The sequence below is a fragment of the Mobula hypostoma genome, chromosome 2 (assembly GCF_963921235.1).
Source record: "Mobula hypostoma chromosome 2, sMobHyp1.1, whole genome shotgun sequence".
In the NCBI taxonomy this organism is placed as follows: Eukaryota; Metazoa; Chordata; class Chondrichthyes; order Myliobatiformes; family Myliobatidae; genus Mobula; species Mobula hypostoma.
The window spans coordinates 133,944,593-133,971,544 of record NC_086098.1 but is presented as its reverse complement, the minus strand read 5'-3'; the positions used below and the strand labels follow the sequence as shown (position 1 = coordinate 133,971,544).

At 42.3% G+C, this 26,952-nt stretch overlaps 1 protein-coding gene across 3 annotated transcripts in view; it reads right to left on the bottom strand.

The window, feature by feature from the left end:
* The window catches only part of anapc1 (anaphase promoting complex subunit 1), a 243,904-nt gene that overhangs the window by 2,281 nt on the left and 214,671 nt on the right, over positions 1 to 26,952 (bottom strand). For all 3 annotated transcript variants that reach the window (XM_063040702.1, XM_063040703.1, XM_063040704.1), the window contains 4 exons: positions 26,764 to 26,902; positions 26,528 to 26,614; positions 23,587 to 23,682; positions 19,887 to 20,082 (listed from right to left, as the gene is read on the bottom strand). In XM_063040702.1, the coding sequence (XP_062896772.1) occupies positions 19,887 to 20,082; positions 23,587 to 23,682; positions 26,528 to 26,614; positions 26,764 to 26,902 (518 nt within the window). The remainder of the gene's footprint in view (positions 1 to 19,886; positions 20,083 to 23,586; positions 23,683 to 26,527; positions 26,615 to 26,763; positions 26,903 to 26,952) is intronic.

Here is a 26,952-nt window from a genome sequence, read left to right as displayed (position 1 = left end):
CTATGGAAAAAAGTACAGTCAACATTTCGAGCCAAGACTCTTCGGCAGGACTGGGACCCCACAGTTATCAGACTCGAAAACAGTGAGCTCTTGCTCTTCTGAACTCCCGATCTGCCACATTTTACCCCTTGCTGTTTATTTGTCCACCTGCACTGCACTTTCTCTGAAACTGTAACGTTACATTCTGCATTCGTTTTTTCATCTTTCCTCAATGTGTTGATTTGGCTTAAGGGCAGGTAAAACAAAATCTTTTCACTGTGTCCTGGTACACGTAACAATAATAAACCAATACCAACACCTCTTTGTGAGCTGTTTCCAGGAATGGTTGTCCATTTTATTTTTCAAGAATACTATTGGTTAAATGATGTTGTTCAGGAAGGGAAACCTACCACTGCTACCAAATGCCTACAAGTGTTTACAATTCCACATTTTATCTTCACTCCTCGCGGCTTAAAATATTTTCTTTGCTTATGGTCACGACTTGGGAGGGTGTCAACCTCTAGATATGCTCACGCACATCTGGATCCTGTTGGAGTCAAGTACCAGGAGATAAGCATGATCTGCAGCTAATGATAAATTTGTGCACTTTAACCTGCTCTAAGGTAGTTTAACAACTTGATTAATTTTAAAAGGAATTAGTTTAGGCCAGGGGTTCTCAACCTGAAGTCCACAGACCCCTTGCTTAATGGTATTGGTCCAAGGCATAAAAAGGATTGGGAAACCCTGGTCTGGAAGGTGCCCCAAGAATTACTGACATTGCCGCATATTGATCAATGAAACCTGGTGGAAATTTATAAAATTACGAGAGGCAAATGTAAGACAAGTCATAATCCTTTTTTTTACCAGGGCAGAAACGTCAAATACTAGAGGATGTGCATTTAATGTAAGAGGATGCAAGGGTCTCGGCCTGAAACGTCGACAGCGCCTCGTCCTATAGATGCTGCCTGGCCTGCTGCGTTCACCAGCAACTTTGATGTATGTTGCTAAAACTAGACCTCATCAGCTTGGACGTGATCTATTTCCTTCATATTTATATGCTTGCCTAAAAGCCTCTTAAATGTCACTGCCGTATCTGCTCCACCACCACCAGCTAACAGGGCATTCCCAGCACCCACCAATCTCTCCATACAAAATATGATCCACACATCTCCTTTGAACTTGCATCCTCTTACATTAAATGCACATCCTCTAGTATTTGACGTTTCTGCCCTGGTAAAAAAAAGGATTATGACTTGTCTTACATTTGCCTCTCGTAATTTTATAAATTTCCACCAGGTTTCATTGATCAATATGCGGCAATGTCAGTAATTCTTGGGGCACCTTCCAGACCAGGGTTTCCCAATCCTTTTTATGCCTTGGACCAATACCATTAAGCAAGGGGTCTGTGGACTTCAGGTTGAGAACCCCTGGCCTAAACTAATTCCTTTTAAAATTAATCAAGTTGTTAAACTACCTTAGAGCAGGTTAAAGTGCACAAATTTATCATTAGCTGCAGATCATGCTTATCTCCTGGTACTTGACTCCAACAGGATCCAGATGTGCGTGAGCATATCTAGAGGTTGACACCCTCCCAAGTCGTGACCATAAGCAAAGAAAATATTTTAAGCCGCGAGGAGTGAAGATAAAATGTGGAATTGTAAACACTTGTAGGCATTTGGTAGCAGTGGTAGGTTTCCCTTCCTGAACAACATCATTTAACCAATAGTATTCTTGAAAAATAAAATGGACAACCATTCCTGGAAACAGCTCACAAAGAGGTGTTGGTATTGGTTTATTATTGTTACGTGTACCAGGACACAGTGAAAAGATTTTGTTTTACCTGCCCTTAAGCCAAATCAACACATTGAGGAAAGATGAAAAAACGAATGCAGAATGTAACGTTACAGTTTCAGAGAAAGTGCAGTGCAGGTGGACAAATAAACAGCAAGGGGTAAAATGTGGCAGATCGGGAGTTCAGAAGAGCAAGAGCTCACTGTTTTCGAGTCTGATAACAGTGGGGTCCCAGTCCTGCCGAAGAGTCTTGGCTCGAAATGTTGACTGTACTTTTTTCCATAGATGTTGCCTGGCCTGCTGAGTTCCTCCAGCATTTTGTGTGTGTTACAGTGGGATAGAACTGCCTTTGAGTTTGGCATTTGTGTTCTGAGTTTGTCTAAGACAAAATTTTGCATGTGGGATTTAAATCCACGATGCCCGGTCATTTCTCAACCCCTTTTCAAAAGCTATTTAAAGACCTTTCTTGATTATCATGCTTTCCCTGTTCTAATTCTTCCAGAAATATACTTTCAAAACTAAGTTATAATTGATGCTGTGGGGTAACCATTGGCATGGGTCCTCCCCAGCTAACAACACAAGGAGCAAACTAGAATCCATGCATTTTACCTTATGGCTAAATCTTTTACGTGGCGCTCTTATCAAACTCCTTCAACATCTGTTCGTCTCTATCCACTGTGCCCATTATATCCTCAAAAAACTGCAGAAAGTTTGTCAAGCAGGACCTGCCCTCATGAATCCATGTGTGTCTGCCTGATGGAACTGCTTCTAACCAACTGTCTTGCTAATTCTTCCTTAATGATAGCTTTAAGCATTTTCCTGACTACAGACATCGAACTAACTGGAATATAGTTATCTGCCTTTTGCCGATATCCTTTTTTAAACAGTGGCATAACATTTGCTGTTTTTCAATCTGAAAGGATCTTCCAGTCCGGAGAATTTTGGTAAATTATTACAAATGCATCTACTATATCCTTCACCATTTCTTTTAGATAGACAGTACACAACTCACTGTCCTAACGACGAGACCTTGGTGGTGCTGGCATATTCATTAATCACATGGCCTGAGGGAAGAAGCATTTATCCAGTCTGGAGTCCCTATTCTGATGCCCCTGTACCTCCTTCCCGATGACAGTGGGTCAAAGAGATGGTGAGATGGCTAGGGATCCTCAACAATGCTTCAGGTCATCACCTGCAACGCTCCCGATTCACGTCACATAGAGCAGGGTGGGAAACCTCATCATCCTCTTGGAGGTTTTTGCCATCCTCTGTAGGGTCTTGCGGACTGTTGCCTTGCAGATTCCGTACCATGCAATGAGGCAGCCAACAGTACACTCTCGATGGTGCTCTGGTAGGAAGTTGTGAGAAGGGAGGCGGGGAGACTTGCATGGCTCAATCTCCTCATAAAGTATAGATGCTGCTGTGCCTTTTGACAAATGAGGTGGTGTTGTGGATCCAGGTTAGATCGTCCAATATGTGCACACCAAGGGACTTTGTGCTCTTCACTCTCTCCATGGCAGAGCCATTGAGGTACACTGGAGAGTGATCGACTTGTGCCTACCTAAAGACTACAATAATCTTTTTTGCCTTGTCCATGTTGAGACTCAGGTTGTTGTTCTCACACCATCTGACAAGTCTCCCTACATCCTGTCTGTGTGCTGACTCATCAATGTTGCTGATGAGACCACCAATGTTGCACCAGCAGCGAACTTAACAATGTGGCTTCAGCTGGATCTGACAGTGCAGTCATGAGCCAGCAGGCTGAACAGCAGTGGGCTGAGCACACAGCCCTGGGGGGCACCAGTGCTCAGTGTGATGGATCTTGAGATGTTGCTGTCAACTCGGACTGACTGGGGTCTTTCCGTCAAGAAGTCCAAGGTCAGTTACAGAAAGAGGTACTGAGTCCCAATGAGGACAGTTTACCCACTAGCTGGAAGGTAGGATTTTATACGATTGATTACCAGCTGCTGAAAGCGCTTCATGATTGTTGAAGACTGTGCCACTTGGCGGTAATTGTTTAGGCCAGTTCCCGTTGCTCTCTTGGGCGCTGGAATGACGGTGGCAGCCTCAAAGCCTGTAGAGACAGTGGTTTGTCTTGAAGAGATATTAAAGATGCCTGTGAAGATCTCTGTTAGCTGGGATGCACTGTCCCTCAGCACCTGACCAGATACGCCGTCCGGCCCTGCAGTTTTGCATGGGTTTACCCTGGCAAGTGTCCTCCTCATCTCAGCTGTGGCCAGACAGGGTGACTATTCCTCAGGGGTACAGGGAGCTTTCCTCAATGCCACATCATTCGCTCATATCTTCAAGGATAAATTAGCTCGCTATTACTCTCATATAAATCCTGTATGTGACAGATGTCATTCTGAGACAGCTTCGTTAGCTCACATGTTTTGGTCATGTCCTTTGCTGAAGAAATACTGGGACGATATCTTTGATATTATTTCAACTGTTTTGAATATTGATCTACAACCCCATCCTATTACTGCAATCTTTGGCTTACCAATGATAGAACAACATCATCTGACTCCGTCAGCTTGTCGGATGATTGCTTTTGTTACACTACTGGCTAGAAGATCCATACTACTGAATTGGAAAGAGATTAATCCTCCTACTACATGTTAATGGTTTTCGCAAACAATGTCTTGTTTAAATTTAGAAAAAATTAGAAGCGTCATTTACGACCCTTCTATTAAATTTCAAGAGATTTGGAGACCACTTATTCAATACTTTCATATGATGTAATTTGACCCTTTCCAACTCTACTTTGTTATTCTATATACGGGGAGAGGAGCGGAGTTAATGACACTAATTGGTCTTATCTGAGGTATCATAATAGCCCATTCTTTTTCTTTTTGTTAGTTTAGTTTTTCTTTAGTTGGTTTAGATTTTTTTTTCTGTTTTGGGGGAAAAATTTTTTTCTTTTTCATGATATTTTTTCCATTTTTATCTTCTATTTCCCCATATTAGAGCTATACTTTTTGAGATTTTGGGAGGCTTGTGAATTATGTGTCAATTGAGGTTATATTTGTTTAAACTATCTTTTCAATAATGTAATCCCAATTTCTCTGTATCTATTTTTCTGTAATGTATATGATGCTGAAACTAATAAAAAGATTGAAAAGGATGCCACATCATTCATTGCGTCAAATGGTGCATAGAAGCATTTAATCTATCAGGAAGGGAGGCATCGCTGTTGTCGAAGGTGCAGGAGTCGTGGGTGCCACGCCATCGGGCCTGTGGACGGGTTCCATTCACCTCAGCGCAGAATGCGCTCTGCAGCTCTGGTGGACTCATTTTCGGGGACCCCTGCAATTCATGGTCCTTGTGTTTTTGTTTACTTTTTGACTATTTGCTTGATTTCATCAAGGCGCTACAGTGCTGAGCTGACTCTGCAGCTGTGACCTGCAACCATCGGCCACAGCGCTGACTCTGCGGCTAATGTATTTCTTTACTTTTTATTGCCTGTTCTTTTTATCATACATTGGGAGTTTGATGGTCTTGTGTGGGGTTTGTTCTGTGGCTGCCTGCAAGATGAACCTCATGGTTGCAGACTGCAATACATACTTTGATAATAGATGTGCATTGAACTTTGAATTAATTTGTTACATCCCGGTAGTGTAGTGTTTAATCTCGGTAACATCCTTAGTGCACTTTCCTATGTAGCCAGTCTCTGATCCCTCAAAGCTCACCTTTCCTTTATGGAGCACGTTGAGGGTCAGAACCAGTCTCATAAAGTTCAAAGTAAATTTATTATCAAAGTATATATATGTCACCATATACAGTGAGATTCATTTTCTTGTGGACAAACCAAGAAATAGAATAATAACCATAACAGAATCAATGAAAGACCAAACAACCAACTTCGGCATTTAACTGGTGTGCAAAAGACAACAAAACGTGCAAATAAAAATGAAATAAATATTGTTAATAATAAATAAATAAGCAGTAAATATTGGGAACATCAGATGAAAAGTCCTTGAAAGTGAGTCCATTGGTTGTGGAAACATTTCAATGATGGGGCAAGTGAAGTTATTCCCTTTGGTTCAACAGCCAGATGGCTGAGGAGTAATAACTGTTCTATAGGGGATTCCATAGTGAGGGGAACAGACAAGAGGTTCTGTCAGCCTGATAAAGATACCCGCATGGTGTGTTGCCTCCCAGGTGCCAGGGTACGGGACGTCTCAGGTTGGGTGCAGAGTATTCTGAAGGGAGAGGGTGAACAGCCAGGAGTCTTGGTACACATTGGTACCAATGACATAGGTAGAAAAAGGGAGGAGATCCTGAAGAGAGAATTCGGTAAGTTGGGTAGGAAGCTGAAAAGCAGGACCTCAGGGTAGTAATCTCACTATTGCTGCCTGTGCCATGTGTTAACAAGCGCAAGAATAGCATGATCAGGCATATTAATGTGTGGCTGAGAGACTGGTGTAAGGGGCAAGGCTTTGGGTTCCTGAATCATTGGGGCCTCTTCTGGGGGAGGTACGACCTGTACAAAAGGGACAGGTTACACCTGAACCCAAAGACAGGTTTAATAGAGCTGTTCAGGAAGGTTTAAACTAATTTGGCAGGGGGATGGGAACCAGAATGATAGGGCTGAGGAAGGGGAAAACAGAAATAAATCAAAGGAGTGTGCAACAGAGATGATAGAAAGGACAGGCAGGAGATGAGGCATAATCACAGCCAGTGGGTTGAGTTACAGGGCAATAGAGGCATAGTGCAGTTAAAACAGAAAGCAACAAATACTGGATTGAAAATTTTATATTTGAATGCACACGGCGTAAGAAATAAAATGGACAATCTTGAAATTCAGCTATAAATTGTCAAGTATGACATTTTGGTCATCTCTGAAATTTGGCTAAAGGGTGGTATCCATTGGGAGCTGAATGTCCAGGGATATATAGTGTATCAGAAAGATAGGTTAGTAGGCAGAGGGGGTGGTGTGGCCCCGAGTACAAGAAATAATATTAAATCAATAGAAAGGGATGACATAGGATCAAAAGGTATAGAGTCTCTATGAGTTCAGTTAAGAAATGACAAGGGTAAAAAGTCCCTATGGCAGTTGTATACAGGCCTCCAAACAGCAGCCGGGATGTGGATTACAAATTACAGCAGGAGATAGAAGAAGCATGTCAGAAGGGCAATGTCATGATAATCATTGGGGATTTTTACATGAAAGTGGATTGGGAAAACCAGACCAGTACTGGACCTCAAAAGAGAGAATTTGTAGAATGTCTAAGGGATGGCTTTTTAGAACAGCTTGTTGTTGAGCCCACTAGGGGATTGGCTGTGCTGGATTGGGTGTTGTGCAAAGATCCAGAGATAATAAGAGAGCTTAAGGTTAAGGAACCCTTAGGGAACAGTGATCACAATGTGATCGAGTTCAATTTGAAATTTGAGAAGGAGAAACTGAATTCGAATGTGTCAGTATTTCAGTGGAATAAGGGAAATTACAATGGCATGAGAGGGGAACTGGCCAAGGTTGAATGGAAAGAGACACCAGCAGGAAGGACAGCAGAGCAGCAATGGCTGAAGATCCTGCAAAAAAATGAGGGAAGTGCAAGACAGATATATTCCAAATAAGAAGACATTTTCGAATGGAAGAAGGACACTACCGTGGCTGACAAGTGAAGTCAGAGCCAAAGTAAAAGCAAAAGAGAAGACATACAAGGAAGCCAAAGCAGGTGGGAAGACAGGAGGATTGGGAATCTTTTAAAAACTTGCAGAAGGAAACTAAGAAGGTCATTAGGAAGGAAAAGATGACTTATGAAAGGAAGCCGGCAACTAATATTAAAGAAGATACTAAAAGCTTTTTAAGTATATATAGGACAAATAGAAAATGACACTGGAGATATTGTAATGAGAGACGCAGAGATGGCAGTGGAACTGAATGCATATTTTGCATCAGTCTTCACAGTGGAAGACATCTGCAGTATACCGGACGTTCAAGAGTGTCAGGGAGGTGAAGTATGTGCAGTGAAAATTACAACTGAGAAGGTGCTCAGGAAGCTTAATGGTCTGAGGGTGGATAAATCTCCTGGACCTGATGGAATGGACCCTCAGGTTCTGAAGGAAGTAGCTGGAGAGACTGCGGAGGCATTAACAATGATCTTTCAAGAATCGATAAGATTCTGGCATTGGACCGGATGACTGGAAAATTGCAAATGTTACTCCGCTATTTAGGAAGGGTGGGAGGCAACAGAAAAACTATAGGCCTGTTAGCCTGACATCAGTGGTTGGGAGGTTGTTGGAATCGATTATTAGGGATGAGATTACAGAATACCTGGAGGCACATGACAAGATAGGCCAAAGCCAGCATGGTTTCCTGAAAGGAAAATCCTGCCTGACAAACCTACTGCAATTTTTTGAGGAAATTACAAGCAGAGTAGACAAAGGAGATGCAGTAGATGTGGTGTACTTGGATTTTCAGAAGGCCTTTGACAAGGTGCCGCACATGAAGTTGCTTAGCAAGAGAAGATCCCATGGAATTACAGGGGAGTTGCTAGCATGAGTGCAGCATTGACTAATCGGCAGAAAACAGAGAGTGGGAATAAAGGGATTCAATTCTGGCTGGCTGTCAGTTGACAGCGGAGTTCCACAGGGGTCAGTGTTGGAAATGCTGCATTTTACGATGTATGTCAATGATTTGGACTATGAGATTAAGGATTTGTGGCTAAATTTGCTGATAATACAAAGATAGGTGGAGGAGCGGGTGGTGTTGAGGAAACAGAGAGCCTGCAGAGAGACTTAGATAGTTTAGGGGAATGGGCAAAGAAGAGGCAAATGAAATACAATGTTGGAATGTGTATGGTCATGCATTTTGGTGGAAGAAATAAATGCTCAGACTATTATTTAAATGGGGAGAGAATTCAAAATGTAGAGATGCAAAGGGTCTTCGGAGTCCTTGTGCAAGATACCCTAAAGGTTAACCTCCAGGTTGAGTCGGTGGTAAAGAAGGTGAATGCAAAGTTGCCATTCATTCCTAGAGGTATAGGATATAATAGCAGGGATGTGATGTTGAGGCTCTGTAAGGCACTCGTGAGACCACACTTGGAGTATTGTGTGCAGTTTTGGGCTCATTTTAGAAAGATATACTGACATTGGAGAGGGTTCAGAGAAGATTCACAAGAATGATTCCAGGAATGAAAGGGTTACTGTTTGAGGAACATCTGGTAGCTCTTGGACTGTAATCGCTGGAATTCAGGAGAATGAGGGGGGATCTCACAGAAACATTCCGAATGCTAAAAGGTTTGAACAGATTAGATACGGCAAAATTATTTCCCATGGTAGGGGGTCTAGGACAAGAGGACTTCAGGATCTAAGCTCGTCCATTTAGAATAGAGATGCAGAGAAATTACTTTAGTCAGAGAGTGGTAAGTCTGTGGAATTTGTTGCCACGAGTGGCTGTGGAGGCCAAATTACTGGGTGCATTTAAGGCAGAGATAGATAGGCTCTTGATTAGCCAGGGCATCAAAGAGGATGGGGAGAAGGCAGGGGAGTGGGGATGACTGGAAGAATTGGATCAGCCCATGATTGAATGGCAGAGCAGACTCAATGGGCCAAATGGTCTACTTCTGCTCCTATATCTCATGGTCTTATGATTTCTGAACCTGGTGGTGACAGTCCTAAGGCTCCTGTACCTTCTTCCTGATGGCAGCAGTAAGACGAATGCATGATCTGAGTGGTGGGGGATCCTGATGATAGAAGCTGCTTTCCTGCAACAATGCTGCGTGTAAATGTACTCAAAGGTAGGGACGGCTTTACCTGTGATGGACTGGGCTGTATCCACTATAGAAGCCAAACACATAAGCCAAAAATATGAAACTAAAACCAATTGGTGGTGAGCTAGGGCATGACCTATTTCCTGTCACAGTTAGCAGGATGACTGGCGACAGGAAGTGCTGCTGAGGTTGCATTGCTACTGTCAAGTTGAGGGGAGAGGTTGCACTACTTGATGATGTCATTTGTCTCCGTCTTCAGAAAGCCTGTTCCAATTCATTATAGAACCTAATGAGAAATTCATGAATAATTAAATCTTCGTTCGGGGAAAATACTCAAAACTGATTAAAGATGGTGCAGTTTGTGGTGAAAATGATTAAAATGGTCAACGTTACCAAATTAAATTATTAGAAATCAAAAGCTACAGAACACTAATAATTGCACTCAAGGTTGTGTAAAAATATAATTTGAACTCTGTAAGTCCGGAAGGTTCCGAGCTGTAATAGCTTTGCACTAACCACTACGCAACCATGGTGCCATTCTCACAAGGAGTCAAGTTCATATGAAACTTGACTCCTTATGAGAAGTCACTGCTTATCTTATCCAGCCTATCAAATTATACTGTGATGACTGACAAAGTCTGCAGTTAGTAATATATAAAAGTGTGTTTGGACTCTCACAGCACTAACAGCAGGAAGCTGTAATTGCAACATGACAGATACAAAATGCATGAATTTGGCTAATTTAACCTCTTGATTCTACTGAGACAAACAACAGACAAGGCATAGAAAGATATGAACCTACTGCTGGCAAGTAGGATCAATGTAGATAGGCAAAAAGATCAGTATGAATGTGGTTGGCTGAAGGATCCCGTTCTGTGCTTTACAACTCAGTAACTCGAATATGATCTAACCTCGCTCTCAACATCACTTTCCAGCTCTCTTCCCAAACCTCTCCACTCCCTCGTGGTTTAAATGTCTGTTGATATTTACTTTGAAAAGAAAATGCAATCACTCCACCTTCATGGTTCCTTGGATCAGAGAATTCCAAAGCATCAGGGACCCTCAGGAAGAAGCAATTCCCCCTCATCTCCATCCAAAATAGGTAACCCTTTACTCTGAAATTATGCACCCGTAAGGGGTTTCTTCTTTTATGTTATTGCGTAGTCTAATTAAAATGGCTTCTTTGTTATGTTATAATTGGAATGGCTTCTTTGTTATGATATAATTGGAATGGCTTCTTTGTTACATTAACTGCTGAGAAAGTCCTTCTGCTAGCAGTTTGTTTGGATCATGTTACTGATAAGAGGGTGTTACGAACCAATTGGGATAGTTGTAATGCTTTCTGTGTGTCTGTAAGATACTGTGATGCGCGGGTTTTTGGGGAGAAGGTGGGAGAGAGAGAGACAGAGGATGGACCAGGTGCTGTGAGTCCCTTAACGGGGTCGGACCCCGAGCAGGAGTCCGAGGTCCAGGGTGTTCGGCGAGGAGAGGAGACGGAAACAGACTCGTGTGGAGCGTCTGGTCAACCACCGTTGTCGGTCCCAGGTGGCAGATCAAGGTGGTCCGAGGGGATCGCAGGGTGAAGAAGAAGGGTCCTGAGCTCCAACTGTTTGTGCACGAAGAGATTGAACTTTGATAAGTGTGGTGCCTTTTATTTTCCTTTTATATTTTATTATCTATTAATTATATAGTTCCAGTAATATTTATAAACTGTAACTCATTTAATTGAATCTGGTGTATTGTCTGTTATTTGGGCGGGGCCGAGGGCTGTTTCCCTAGACGATAGCGAGCTGAGCGACCCTGAGGCTGGCCAGGGGGGCTACACACCCATCAGGGGAAACATTATCTCAGCACAATTCTCCACAGAATCTTATCCACTTCAATAAGATCACCTTTTGTTCTACTATGCTCCAATGAGTATACACCCAACTTGCTGAACCTTTCTTCATACTTCAGCCTCCTCTTCCAAAGGATTATTCTTGTGACCTTTCCCTGCCTATCACTAATACTAATGCATTCTTTATTAAGATGAGACCAAAACTATATACAGATCTTGCAGTAGTGGGGGGTGTTGGTTCTCAGTATGACTTGATTTCATTATTCATCTGTATTAAATTGTTTATAACAATTAACAGCCATTTTATGGTTTTTAATACTATAAGCACCAGTGACAACCATTCAGATGTCTTCTCTCTTCTACTCACTGACTGCTCAATGGGCATTGGGTCTTCCATTATCCAGACCCAGCAACTACAGTGTTAAATTCTTGGCAGTCGGGGAATTAATTCCCTGAGTCCTATTCTGTCTTTAACCAAAGCCCAAGTATACTCATTTGCCTTTGAGGACCAAAACAGGAAGTAAAGAATGACACCTCACTGGTGCTGGCAATGACTTTGTTCTTCAAACCTGTGACGACTCTTTGATCAAGTGGACCATACCTTCAGTAAATCTAAAAGTGCTGAATCTCAGTTGTCAAGGCACACGTAACAGGGTGAATGGATTCACAGTACGTGAATGGATTATAAACGGATGCAATATGAATACCATATGAAGACATGGCTACAGGGGTGATGCAAGGATGGGAACCAAACTCTATGAGTATATTCAACAGTGGTAATGGAAAAGCAGATGGAAGCGATGTTAGTAAAGGATGGAATCAATGTAATGGAGGGGGTTATTAGTTCAGACAATGAAGATGTGACATCCAACTGGGTGGAGCAATGAAGTAGCTGGGGTGGAAGTTGTGATAGGTTTCCAAACAGTTATAGTAATGCAGAGTGTGGCATCAAACAAGAAAGTATGTAGCAAGGGGACGACAATAGTCTGGATGCATTTAGTAATACATTGACGATTCAATCCAAATCAGCAAAAATAGTGTGGTCAGGAATTGCTGGAGTACATACAGACCATTTTTGGACTACTATTTTGAGCAGATAAAGAGGTAACATGATTACCTACACTGGGTGCTGTATAAAAGAAAAGTTAATAACCTTGCTGCTTTGAGGAAGGGTGATCACAACATGATAGAATCCTCACTGAGATTGAAGGAGTTCCCCTTATCTCTCGGGTCCTGAGTCTAAACAAAGGAAACTATGAAGATGTGAGGAGTAAGACGTCTATAACAGATTGAGGAACTGGATAGGCAATGACTAATATTTAAGGAACTACAATGGCAATATGTTCACACCTGGTGTAAAATTATAGAAGAAAAAGTGACCCAACTATTGAATGAAAAACCATGGAATTCGACAATAGTTATATCAACAAAGGATGTAACTCATCCTGCTGCTTCTGGAATGGCTCTCTAAGAATGTTTCAGTGGCTTCATACCAATCAACCAGCCTCCCGTCACCTTGCAATTTTTTTCTTGGAACATATTTACCTAACTCCCCCTTGAAGGCCACAGTGGAATCTGTCTCCACCACACATGCTGGCTGTTCATTCAAGATTCTCACTTTCTATTGCACTAGAAAAGCTTTTCCTCATTTCATAGTAATTCTTTTCAGTTTTCGTAAATACCTGTGACCTCTAGTACCCACCAATAAGAACAGCTTCCCACTACCTATTTTGTCCATTCCCATTTCAATTAGATCTTCCTTCAGCAGTCCCTCTTCAGAAGAAAAGGTCCCAATCTCTCCAACTAATCCCAGGAACACTCTTGTAAATCTACTCTAGACCCTCTCCAATGCCTCCGTATATTAACTGTACTGTTGGAACCAGCAACAGATACAATACTCTAACTGAGCCCAAATCAGCGTTGCTCTGCCAATCACTTTGAATTTGTCTCTCCTCATTACTCGCCTTTGAGCCACAGAAAACAGACTCCCTTTGACTGAAGCCATCCATAATCTATCAACACTCCTGCCACAGGAATGTACGGAAACAGGAGCAGGAATAGGCTATTTGGCCCTTTGAGCTTGTTCCATCATTCAACAGCTTCATGGATGATCATCTGCATCAATACCATATTCCCATTCTCTCCCTATCTACATCCAGAAATTTATTTATCCACTTCTCCAATATATTCAACAACATGACCTCTACAGTCCTCAATGGCAGCAAATTTTAACAGGTTCACCACCTTTTCATGAAAAAATTCCTTATCCTAAATCTTTCGCCCTAAAGCTTATGACTGGAACCCAAGGCAAGAAAAATATCCTTGCAACACTTAGTCAGTTTAACTCCATCAGAATGATCTGAATATCCATCAGATCCCTTCGCTTTCTTCTGAGCATCAGTAAGTACAAATCTAGCTGACAATGTTTCCTCACACTTAAATTCCACTATCTCAGGAGTCTGTCTGGCTAACCTTTGCTACAATCCCTCCATGGTAAGTACGTCTTTTCTTAGGTAAGGAGACCAAAACTACAGAATTGGCTGAGGACTATAAATCCTGCATGTCAAGCAGCAGTCAGTAAACCTCCTCTGCATTCTTTCTAAAGTGATAAAAGCCATTCTAAAGCGATTAAAACCATCCTTAAGTGTGGTGTCCAGAATTGAACTCATTACTCCAGCAAAGCCCCAAACAGCAGGTTATGAAAAACAAAGGGCCCTACATGACCCAGTTGGCTTGTTGGTATAGCTGCACTTGGACCACCAGGTACAATTTTGGCCACCCTGTTATAAAAAATATCTGGTTCAACTGAAAAGAGTGCAAAGATGATTTACGAGTATGTTGCCAGAACTAAACAGACTGAGTTACAGGGAGAAGCTGGCCAGGCTGGGTGGGTCTTTTCCCTTGAAATTTAGTAAAATGACGGGTGACCTCATAGAAATGTTTAAAATTATCAGAGGCATAGATGGGCTAGATGGTAACAGTCTTTTCTCTAGGGTAAGGGAGTCCAAGACTAGGGAACATAGGTTTAAAGGGAGTAGTGAAAGATTTAAAAGGGATCTGAGGGGCAACTTTTTCCACACATTGTGTGGTGAGTATATGGAGTCAGCTACCAGAGGAAGTAGTCTGAAGCAAGTACAATAGTATAATTTAAGAAGCACTTGGATGTGTAATGGAGGATTTGGCCCGAATGTAGGGAGCAGCTGGTGGCCTCTGTGGTTTGGCAGGTTAGATTGAAGGGCTCACATGCACCCTGGATTGTTCTGTTGGCATAACTTCAGTGCTTTTGGGTTCTACACATTGTGTGCAGATAAGATCTGGTACGATGGTGGTGCACTTGGTAGCAGTGGCCACTCAGGGTCCAACCAAAAGTGCAATTGTTCATCCTTTACTTCCGTTTTTACGATTGCAAGGCACTGCTGATTATTACGAACATCAAGTGCTGCATAGTGAGGTGCGTGGCCAAGTGGATAAGGCGTTGGACTAGCGATCTGAAGGGTGGTGAGTTCGAGCCCCAGCTGAGGCAGCGTGTTCTGCACTTAACCACACACTGCTTCAGTCTGCCCAGCTGAAAATGGGTACCGGCAAAATGCTGGGGGTTAACCTCGCGATAGACTGGCGTCCTATCGGGGGGGGGGGGGAAAGGAGACTGGTACTCTCAGTCGCTTCATGTCACGGAAATCAGCATGAGCTCCGGTCTGATAAGCTTATAAGGCTCGGGACAGACTTTAACAAGTACTAACTAGCAGGTCTAACTCATTAGTGAGGTGGCTCGATAGCAGAGGAGCTGGACTTGGGACGGTTTGCAGTCTAACAAACATTCTTCTTGTGATCACATGACCTTGTTGGAGTTTGGTAATGTAAACCACTGCAAGTTCAGTTCACTAGCTCATTGGGGAGAGCAGCGGTGGAGATGCGTAGTCTTGATTGTAGCACGGACTAGACTTTCATGCCGAGGGGTCACCCAGGGGAGGAGATGCTGGAAGTGGTGTGGGAGAGAGCAGAGGCCTTGGAAATTGTACTGAGGGATACTTCAATTCAAAATCAGTAAAGTTATGCCAATCCTTCATAAACTGCAATTTCAGGCCTGGCTGCAGTAATGTGTTCCCTTCTGGACAGCACACTATAGGATGGATTTTAACACATTAGAAAGACAGCAGAGGAGACTGACTGTATACTCTCAGGCATGCAAGATTTATGATCCTTAGCCAGTTCTGTAGCTTTGATTTCCTTACTTAGTGCCTAAGTAATAGCATGCTTTCAGAGTGGAAGAAACTGATAATGGATTCTATTGAAATAGAGTGTGCAAGCACAGACCTTATTCAGAGGAGTCACCATAAAGAAAAACACATAGAAACATATTGTGTTCCATACTATCAGAATTCTAATACCACATTAACTCATTTGGTCTCATCCTATCAGAGAACATTTTGGCCAAACCTTCCTTCGCCGTTACTGAAAACTAAAATATTTTCTTTGTTTCCAGTTCTGATGAAGTGTCTCAGGCACTAACCATTAACTTTGTTCATCTTTTCACAGACAATGCCCAATCTACTGAGTGTGGCTAACATTCTCCATTTTAATTATAAAAGGCAGAGTTTTTCAGCATACCAGTCCCTCTATATCCCGATTTTAAAACAATTTACACAAAACAGTATGGCACTTGAATTTGCAGTTTGGATTCTAAATTAATAAAATAAAGCTAGTTTTTGCACAAGTTGGCAAATTTTTGTTTTCTGGGTTATAAATTGAGTTTTGTTTCCTCAAACAAAAACAATTCTGAATAAAATGTCAAAAAATAGAGATTTATATCACTGGGCAAATTAAGCATCAAGGATAAACAAGAAATTGAACTGGATTTATGCATTATGGGAACTTGATTTGAAACAATGAAAGGTAAACACAAGAGCTTATGCAGATGCTGGAAATAAAGAACACACACACACACACACACACACACACTGCTGGGGGAACTCAGCAGATCGGGCAGCATCTGTGGAGATAACAGAACAGTCGATGTTTTGGGCAGAGACCCTTCTTCAGGACTGGAAAGGAAGGGGAAAAATGCCAGAAGTAAAAAAAGTGGGGGGGGGGAGGGGAAGGAGGACTAGCTGGAAGGTGATAGATGAGGCTATGTGGTTGGGAAAGGTAAAGGGGTGGGGCGGAAGGAATTTGATAGGAGAGGAGAGTGGACCATGGGAGAAAGGGCAGGAAAGGAGACACCAGTGGGAGGTGATAGACAGGTGAGGAGAAGGAGGAAGAGGCCAGTGTGGAGAATAGAAGAAGAGGGGAAGGGGAGGGAACAAAAAAATTACCAAAAGGGGATATCGATGTTCATGCCATCAAATTGGAGGCTACCTAGACGGAATATGAAATGTTGTTCCTCCACTCTGAGAGTGATCTCATTGCCACAAAATGAGCTGACATGCTGGGACAGGAACGAAGATAAGAATTAAAATGGTTGGCCACCGGGAAATTCTACTTTTGACAGATGGAGCAGAGGTGGTCGACAAAACGGTCCCCCAATTTACATCAGGTCTCACAAATGTGCAGGCGGCCGCATTGGGAGCACTGGATACAATAGACGACCCCAACAGATACACAGGTGAAATGCAGCCTCACCTGGAAGGACTGTTTGGGGTCCTGAATGGAGGTGAGGGAGGAGATGTTGCATTTCTGTCGCCTGAAGAGATATGTGCCAGGTGGGAGATTAGAGGGGAGAGACGAATGGACAATGGATAATGAAATGTAAACTTATTTTTGACTCTGGCTTCTTCATTTGCCAATTTGCTTATGAAGCTTAATGTAAATTTTGGAGCATTTTACTTGGAATTTCCATATATTTAGTGAACTACCAGACAGGCAATGTGAGCAACAATGTGAACTATCAGATTGGCAATGTGAGCTCTTCTCTCTCTCTGGTTATCCATCCCATAGGATGATGATGGTTCCTTTCAGTCAGTTAGTGGGGTTTGATATGTGCATCCTGGAGTGGCTGTACAGGACGATCCTTGACAGGCACTGCTTGCCACATACTTGGCAGGTGAGGCCTGGAGGGGCAGCAGGGGCAGAAGCTCTGTTGTGGTGCTTCCTGTGCCTTTCCCGTTGCCTCGTTGAGCTTGTTCTCAGCAGCGACAAACCTTTTCTGATGGCGTCCCTCCACTGTGAGCGATCTTGAGCCAGATCCTCCCATGTTGATGGGGAAATGTCAGCTTTCTTGAGGCTCCTGTGCAGAACATCCTTGTACCATAGTCACTGGCCTCCTCGTTTTTGGGTACCACTGGACAGTTGGCCATACAAGATGCCCTTGGGCAGTCTTCCGTCAGGCATTCTGACAACATGTCCTGCCCAGCGCTGTTGGGCTGACATCACCAAGGCTCGAGAGAGGACCTCTGTATTGGAGACCTCGTCTCGCCAGGTGATCTACATCAGAGAATGTAGGTGATGCTGCTGCAGTTGGTCAAGCTGGTGTACGTGTCTCTGATATGGGCACCATGTCTCACATCTGTGGGGGCTGTTTCCCTAGATGACAGCGAGTTGAGCGACCCTGAGGCTTGCCGGGGGGGCTACATGTATAACAAGGTTGATATGACAACGGCCCTGTATACCTTGCACTTGGTGGCCAACCTGATGTTCTGTGGCCAAACTCGATCTTTCAGCTGTCCAAAGGCAAAGCAGGCTTTTCTGGTTCTTGACTCAATCTCTACACCCAGAGAAGCCAAGGATGTTATTATGCTGCCCAGGTAGCAAAACTTGTCGAGGCGAGTGTCATCAATGAGGTCAGTTGGTTCTTCGTAGCTTGAGCCAGGAGCCGGTTGGTACAAAACTTCCGTCTTTTTCAGGCTGATTGTCAGTCTGAAGCTTTTGGCTGCACTGGCAAAGTGACACCCTCGACCCATACTGTTTGAGCTAGATGCTCCCCCTACTCTTCACGAGGGCTATGTGTGCAACATGCAGGCAAAATGACAGCAGCAACAATATTATAACACTTAGAGTTCCTCTTTAGCTTCGACAAAAATAGGGGAAGTTAGACACAGGCATGACCAAAAATTGAAGTTTTACTTCTTAATTTACTGACTGCTCTGAAGCGTAGAGTGATATAGCTTTCACAGGCCCTTGCTACTCTCCTTCATTCGTTCAGTTAATGAAATCAAAAGCAGGGTTCAATCAGGCTAATGGCATAAATAAACCGACATAAACCATAGGACTTCCTGTGTCAATTTATTTCTTCTGCCCTCCTCTTCCAGATAAGAATATCTGGGGCACCATGATAGTGCAGTGGTTACCCCACTGCTTTACAGTACCAGCAACCCGGGTTCAATTCCTGTCGCTGCAGGTAAGGAGTTTGCACGTCCTCCCCAGGTTCCACTGGGTGCTCCAATTTCCTCCCACAGTCCAAAGACGTACCGGTTGTTAGGTTAATGGATCATTGTAAATTGTCCCATGATTAGGCTAGGGTTAAATAGTGGGTTGCTGGGCATCACAGCTCAAAGGCCAGAATGGCCTCCTCTATGCCGTATCTGAATAAATAAATGAAAGAATATGGTACTCCAATGTATTGCTAAAGGAGTACTACTCTTGGTTGTGTCCTTATTGTTGGCAAACTATTGGAAAATTGAAAGCTGTGGCTGGTCTCATCATCAACCGTTATCATTCATTGGTACCTTGTGGCAGGACCCATGAGATAATGGTTAGGATAAACATTTGTTTCCTGCCTGCCGAAGAATAAAAGACTTTATTGTGGCAAGCATGACCTGCTCCAGCTTACTTCCAAGGCTGATATAAATTTAGCAAACTGTTAACAATGAGAAGAACAGGACTAAAGTTTCAGGGCCAGACACATTTATCGGAACCATGAAGGAAAATAAATGAGCTTTAAGTTGCAGAGAATTTAGGGGAGAAAAGAAAAGGACAAAATAAATATCTCTGAAATGGTGAGAGTACGATTACTGCGATGAAGCTATCTGGTTGACAGGTTTAAAGGGAGGTTAGATGGACAGTAAACAAACAAAGGAAGGTCTAAAAGCTGTGAAATGCAGGTGGGCACTGTGGGAAATGTCCCACGAACCAGGCAGCGTCAGTGGAGAGAGAAAGATTAGTATTGATGGCCGGTTCTGAAACAAGCGGATAAAGTGGGCAATCAGAAATGATTGAAGTCAAGATTACGTCTAGAATGTCACAATATATCCAAACAGAAAATGAGGTGGTTCCTTAAGCTTCTTTTGAACTTCTTTGAAATAGTTCAGGAGGCCACAGTCAGGATATGTCAGAGTTAAGCCTTCAAAGGATAAAGAAGACACCCAATACCAATCCAGTTGCCCCCCACCAAAACAACCAAGCCCCTACCAGTCTGTAAGACAGTGTCAAATAGTAGAGTTATCCAATTTCCTTTTTCCACATCTCACGCACCCTCCAATTTTTTTTTGTAAATTTTAAGTTGGTTTTAAAATAACAATATCTTGTATTCAAAGATTGTACAAAGATTAACTTTAAAGTGACTCATCATCCCAAGCCAAAATAGTCAGGAGAGTCACTCTTTTCACAAAACAACTGCACTTGCTTACCATGGAGCCACTGATCCAGGGTGTTATCTAACGAACTCTTCATTGCAAGGAGGAACTCAGAGTTGATAAGAAGTCCCCTGCTGCTGTTTTTAAAGTTGTCCTGGAGTGAAATGGAGTTATAGAACTGCTGCACTAGTTTTATCTGCCACAACTCAAAGGTTTCCGACATTTCTTTCCGCTCTAATCGCCTGACAGCCTGAAACGGGAAGAATATTTATATTAAATGTCACCCTGTGCTGTCACATTTAAGTGATTATACAATGCAAATTATTTGATTCTAAAGGCACTAATTCAGAAGATGCAGTGCAGTCATTGAAATATGTTTCTTCCATTTGGATACATCTTGTGATTTAAATGGTGCCCAAATGTCAGATGGATCTACCTCCTTATTCGAGGCATACTTAGTGAGCATCAACAGAACAACTCTGGAAAAGCTTCCAAACATCGGCTCACTTGATGTGCCTGCAAATCACATCTTTGACTTTATGATGGAAGGAATGTCATTGATGAATCATCTGAAGATGTTTGAACCCAGAAGAAGATTATGTAAATCAATCGGCGGTGATATTCTAGGGCACAGTTTATTGATTCCAACAACCACAGCCATTCACTTTACCTGAGGAATGATTCTAACTAGTAGAACGTATCCTGTGATTCCTGTTGACTCACTATTAGGGCTTCTTGGTGCCAAGAGTCATTTGATAGACTATCACTCCAACCCTCAATGTGAAATTCGGCTCCGCCGCTTGTTTCTGGACCTAGACTGCAATATGTCTGGGAATGGTCCTGGTGGAATTCAAACAGGTGACCAGCCAGCTGGTAAGTGCTACTTGAAAGCACAACCGACAATTCTTTCCAAAGATTGACCTGCCGAGTTCAAGATATCCAGCTTCTGCAGAATCTCAAGCCTACGATGACACTTTCCATCTCTTTGTGGATTATTGAGGGTAGGCTGCTTGGACAGGTAATTAGCCTGACTGAATTTGTCCTGCTTTTCAGACAACTGGACACGGAGAAAATTTTTGTTTTGGACTGGTAGATGATGGTGCATTTTCTAGCTACAATGCAACAGTTTAGCAGCAGGACAGCTTCACAACCATGTTGGGATGCTGCCTGTTTCTAGGGTTCTTGATGTCACGAGGAATGAATCAACTTGGCTGATCAGTTTCTGTAACAATGGGAAACTCAGGGGGAGGGTAAAATTCAGCAGGCAAGTCCAGATGCAGCTAGTTCACTTTAGCTTTATCATTTGCATTTACACCCTTGCAGAGAATGGAAATGTTCCTTTAAATCCATGCATCAAGAAGCAGAGTTCTGATTTGATATGTTGTTTCTGTGAAAGTTTGGCAGTGATTCAGGTGCTCCTTCCTCAATTAACATATATGAGCTCCATGTTCTGGTTGGGACATCATTTCTAAGCTTTTCCTGCTCTTCTACACTTCTGGTCTTCTACACTTATCACTAAACCAGGATTCTTTACTGGATTGACAGTAATAGCAGACTGAGGGACATGCTGGTCGTGAAGTTACAGAACGTGGTAGAACACAATTCCGTACTTCATGATGCTCAGCTTTGAAATAGCAGATCTACACATTTGGCCCAAAGGGAGAGTCACACCCATGGCAGAGGATGCTTTCAAAGGGAAAATGGGACTTAGTCAACACAAAGACAAGTAGTGATACTTAGAGACATCATGTATAGAAGGTAACAATCAACTGGGCTGCTATGTACTGGACAGCCCTGAGCTCCTTGAGCTGAGGAAGGACATTAACAATCAACAGGTTTCCTTGGCTCTGTGTAACCTTGTGCCATGAGATTACGGGGGCCACTTACTCAATTATTCTCCTGTCCCACTTTTAGTAATCTGTCCAGCTGGTGGAACTAGATGTATCTAATATGGCGAAGAGTGGGATGTTAACTGAAAGTAATAATCCTGTGATTATGTCAGCCCATACATGATAAGTCTGTGAGTCATTTCATCCACTTCTGGTGCATGAGGGCGACTGGACCAAATCAAAAGAGCTGGATCTGTATGTAGGTCTGTTGCCGGCTGGTTCATCTGATCATTCCACAGCTGCTAGACAAAGTAGCCGACTGTTTCAGAACTCACCTCAGAGTTGGGGCCAGATACAGACTGAAGCAGATAAGGATCCAGATTAAGAAGACATTAATGGCACAGATGGGTTTTTGATCACTCCAGACTATTCAATAATTGAATTTAAATTCATCAGCTGCTATGGTGGAACTTAATCCAGGTCTTTAAAAAAAAGTAGGCCCATGTTAAACGAACAACATTAAGAGACACAAGGGGAAAATAATGAGTATTTAAGTTTTGCTACAGACCATTACCTTGAATAGCAGAAAGGAACAGAGAACCAAATAGCTTCCCACTCTGATGTTCCTTCAATGAATTCAAAGACAGGGTAATGCATAAAGTTTTGGGTAGCTCCTTTACAGAAATACAGAGGATTCCAGTTAATTGGGACAAGTACATCTTGGCCCAATTAAGTGGCTGCCCCAATTGGCTAAGTTTCATGGAAATAGTTAAAAAGCTATATAAAAAAAGACAAACTACCATTTAACTGAGGAGCAAATTATGTATTTAAATAAAAAACAGAACAAATTAGAACACTATCAATAGTACTACAGTACTATAAATATATATTAGTTACACTACCGTGTTCTTTTGATTGACTATAAATGAACACAATCAGCACAAACACCCAGTGTAGAAAATTAACTGCCTTCACACAATGCTTTTGATGAATGCATCCTTCAAGTCTTCATTTTCATTGTAACGTTCAAGATGAATATTGATAACTTCAAATTCTTCGTTGAAGCAGTGAAATTATTTCATTTTCACTCCTGGCTGTTTCTGGCATCTCCAAGCTTGAATGCTTGAAACCGCAGTGAGTAAAACAGTTCTGAATTGTCTTACTTCTCATTTCTCGCTGACTATTAGTGACAAAAATCACTGTGTTTTGAACACAAATGCATGCAACTGATGCTATTTAAAAACCGTTTGGTCTAAGCATGGTGTAGGTCTAATGGTCACACAAGCGCATGCAACTGATGCTAGTTAGAGACTGTTCGGCAACGGTCCCCGACCCAATTAAGCAGCAATGTGTCCTAAATAAAGGAAGGGAATCCCAGCTATTTTCTTGATTCGTTTTCGCCCTTTGAGAGTTGCTCCAAATAAGCAGTTGTGCAGATTAACTGATAGCCCAATTAACCAGAATCCACTATAAATAGAAGCAATAAATAGAGCCTATGATGTATAATTTCATCAGAATGAAAATAAGGACGTTCTAAAGAGGTTCTTGAGAAACTGGAGTATCTAGACCAAAGATTCAATGCAGGATTTAACATTGTATGTAAGAAGGTAGATAAGGCTATTCCCTCTACCTGGGGAGAGTGACAAGAGGTTTTTAATTTAAAACCATGGAGAAAGGGATCATGAGAGACATCTTTAAGGGGAGAGATAGAATACAGAATGTTCTAGTACAATGAGCATCTTTTAAGAGATTTGCGGGTGAAGCTACAGGGAGAACATGGAGCTGTGCAAAAAGTAGTGGATTTGCATCACAAAGAGCTGACAGACATGATGAAACGGAAGGTTTTAAGTTTAATATTTGGAAATGCAATTTCCTCAACTGTATTGAGAAGAAAATAATGAAAATTATAGAAGATAACTACTTACCTGGTCAATGGCCATATACGTGGGCAGCATTTCCGGCTTCTCTTGAGTAACACACTCGTACAGGATCGATGAAAGTAAGTCCAGCACTTCCTGTTTCTGAAGGAACACAACAGGTTTATTGATTAAAACTATATTATTAACAATACAAAAGATACATTATAACAGTAAGCAATATGATATATTCTGCAGTTTCTTATATATTGATGAAACATGGATAAATAATAGCAGCTCCTTCACACTGGACGTTAAGTATACTTCAGCATGAATATAATGCATTAAAAAATCTGATTTGGCTTGTTATAAACTTGAATATTTGACACTTTCAGCGTTAATATTTGGTCCAACTGGTTAAAAATTAAGGGGACAATAGCCCGAGCTAATCGTAGTCTGAGGCGGTGGGACAGTAGTGCTGGGTGTAAGACTGAATCTGAGTTTTAAATCCTCGCTTTCCATATCTTCAGCTGCAAACCAAAGGGTGATTATCACATGGAATCCTTGAAGAAAAGTTCTCACCTCCTTTCTGACTTAAAAGAAAATTAAAGTTGAATCCAATTAATGGTTTCTTTGATGGAAAAAAAACAGAAGTGACGCAGAATTAAATCCTAGATCTTGAAGGTTCCCATACCAGCAAGTTAAAGCTGTACCTGAACATTTCATTGGTGCTGCTTTACCTGGAGACTCTGAGCTACTGAAAATTACAATTACTTTGTGATCTTTAGGAAAACAAATGTAACTGTTCCAGCAGCAGAGCCATTTCGACCAGAAATTTCTCTCTCACCCCACCTCCTGCTCCTCCCCCAGCCTGATGGTCAGCTGATCTCAGACCTGCCTTCAGCTTTTGCTTTACTTTCAGTTAAACCAAGTGCACAATAAATACTTAACTATTTACCATGAGGATCATCAAAATGATTCCTTCTTGACCAATTCATTTGAGGTGAATTAAGAATCTAGGGTTTTATTAGTGACGGAAAACCCAACCACATCAAATCGCGTGGCCACAAATGCAATTCAGTCACTGAGTGATTGACCTAATCCTTTCCATCATCCACAAGGCACGCACAGCAGGTAGATAATATCTGGATGCCTACAAGTTCTAGAAACACAACGAAGCCCAAACCAAACGACTTGGCTAATTTTCTATTCTAAATATTATTTTGCTTCAATTTCCCACATTTCTTTTGGTGCAGAACACATAACTATCTCAAGACACAGTCATTGCTTGTTGATATGTTATACAACAGTGACCACAGGGTCCACTGCTTCAATTTAACAAGGCTCCTCCCCATTCACAACTTCTAGAACATACTGCTACAAGATGGGCACCACGGTAGTGTAGCAGTTAGCGTGACGCTATTACAGCTCAGGGCATTCTGGAGTCCAGAGTTCAATTCCCAGCGGAATCTGTAAAGAGCCTCTGTATGTCCTCGCCATGAAATGCATGGGTTTTCCCCGGGTGCTCCAGTTTCCTCCCACAGTCCAAAGATGTGCCGGCTAGGTTAACTGACCATTGTAAATTGTCCCGTGATTAGGTTAGGATAAATTGGGGCTGTGAAGTTGCAGGTGCAGTATGGCTCGAAGAGCCAGAATGGCATACACCCTGCTGTACCACTAAATAAACAGATAGATAGAAATATAAAGACTGTACCAAGAAAAATATGTCCCATGGACTCTCCTGTAAGTGACACACCATTCTGATTCCAGAGGTATCATTGCTATTTCAATGTTGCCGGGGAGACCATCCCGGAATACCCTCCTAAGGCTTGGGAGAATATTCACCACAATAAATTATGTAGCGTGTGGTAATGGCTTCTCTGTAATGTTTCACTGCTCAGAGAATTAGGAGACCACCGGATAGGTTGGCCTATGTAGCACCAAGGGAACAGGGCGTGATCTTTACTGTTTTGGGGAGCTATGTCACTGCCTTTTGTACTTGGATTGGGCTTTGTGTTTTACAGGAATGGTTGGCGAATTATCTCAATGTCATGAGGGCATGACTAAATTTGGTAGGGAGACAATGTAACGCGCTGTAATGGCTTCTCTGTAATGTTTCACAGCTAAGGCTGATGAAATGGCTTTTCTGTAATGTTCACTGCTGAAGTAACTGTTTCTCTGTAGCAGCAATGTTTGGGTTATGGCTGGAGGTAACAGGACTTTGGTATGCATGTTAGCCAATCAGGATTTTGTTGCCCTGTCTTGTGAATCTGGAAGGAGTTGATTTCGCAGGCTTTTGCCGGAGAGAGAGAGATGAGGAGAGAAGACATAAATGGAGAGAGTTGGTAGACCACCGGACAGGGTGGACTCCGAGCGAGGGTCCGAAGGGCAACGACGATCGGAGGAGGTTGATGGTGAACGATCAGCTTATCAGTGAGCTCCAACATTGCGCACAGACTGTTTAATAAGATTGGGCCCTTTTTTCCCTTTTATTTTGTTTCTCTACTAACCATATAGTGAAAGTAAAGAGTTATAAACTTCAATCATTTAATCGCATATTGTATACTGTTTGTTATTTCGGGGTACTGATTTGTAACAGGGGACACATCACACAGTATCCACCCAAACGGGATTTCTTCAGTTTGGCTGGGCCAGGGGTTATCATCCCCTATACTAAGTCGCTAGAAGCGAGAGTTACAATTATACAGATGGAGACTCAACACTTTCTCAAGGGCTCGAAGGGACAGGTAATAAAGTTTGGCTTTGCCATCGCCGTCTACATCCCATGAATAATTAAAGCAAAATCAAATCATGTTCTGTTCCTCATCCTATTGCAGCTCAAATGGTTTACTGGCTATAACTTACCACTTTGTGGAGCATTTGCCAAAATAGTAGAAAGCAAGATCTGGAGGCAAAAAACTAGGCAGACTTTCCAGCAATTAGGAACAAACAACAAGTAATTTTGAAGCAGAATGAAAGAGATTGTGCAGGTCTAGTAAACAATCCTTACCTCCCCGTCTTTCTTTGAATGTTTGCAGAAGTACTCTGCAAACGATAGCAGAGCTGGGTCAGAGGTAAAAGCAGAAACAGCTTCTGGCTGTAAAGGAAGCACAGCAACATGTTAACATCCAGTTCAAAAGAAAAATTAGCCTTGTGCAACTTTTTCCTGCAAATTTTATTAGCTTGTGCACAATCCACTTGCGACACATCAGAGTAGACCATAAGGAAGCAGTCCTTCGGCTGTACCTTGATAGAAAGGAACTCAGGGTTTCGATGGGTGAATGTTTGAGCTAAAAGACTGCGAAACCCTTTTGGATCCTCTGAGTAGGAGAGATGTCCAGCCCGTAGCTTGACGTAAAGAAAACCATCTTTTGACAGGATTGATCTAAAAGAGAATCCACAGCAAATTACCAAATGTAAACTACATGAATCTGC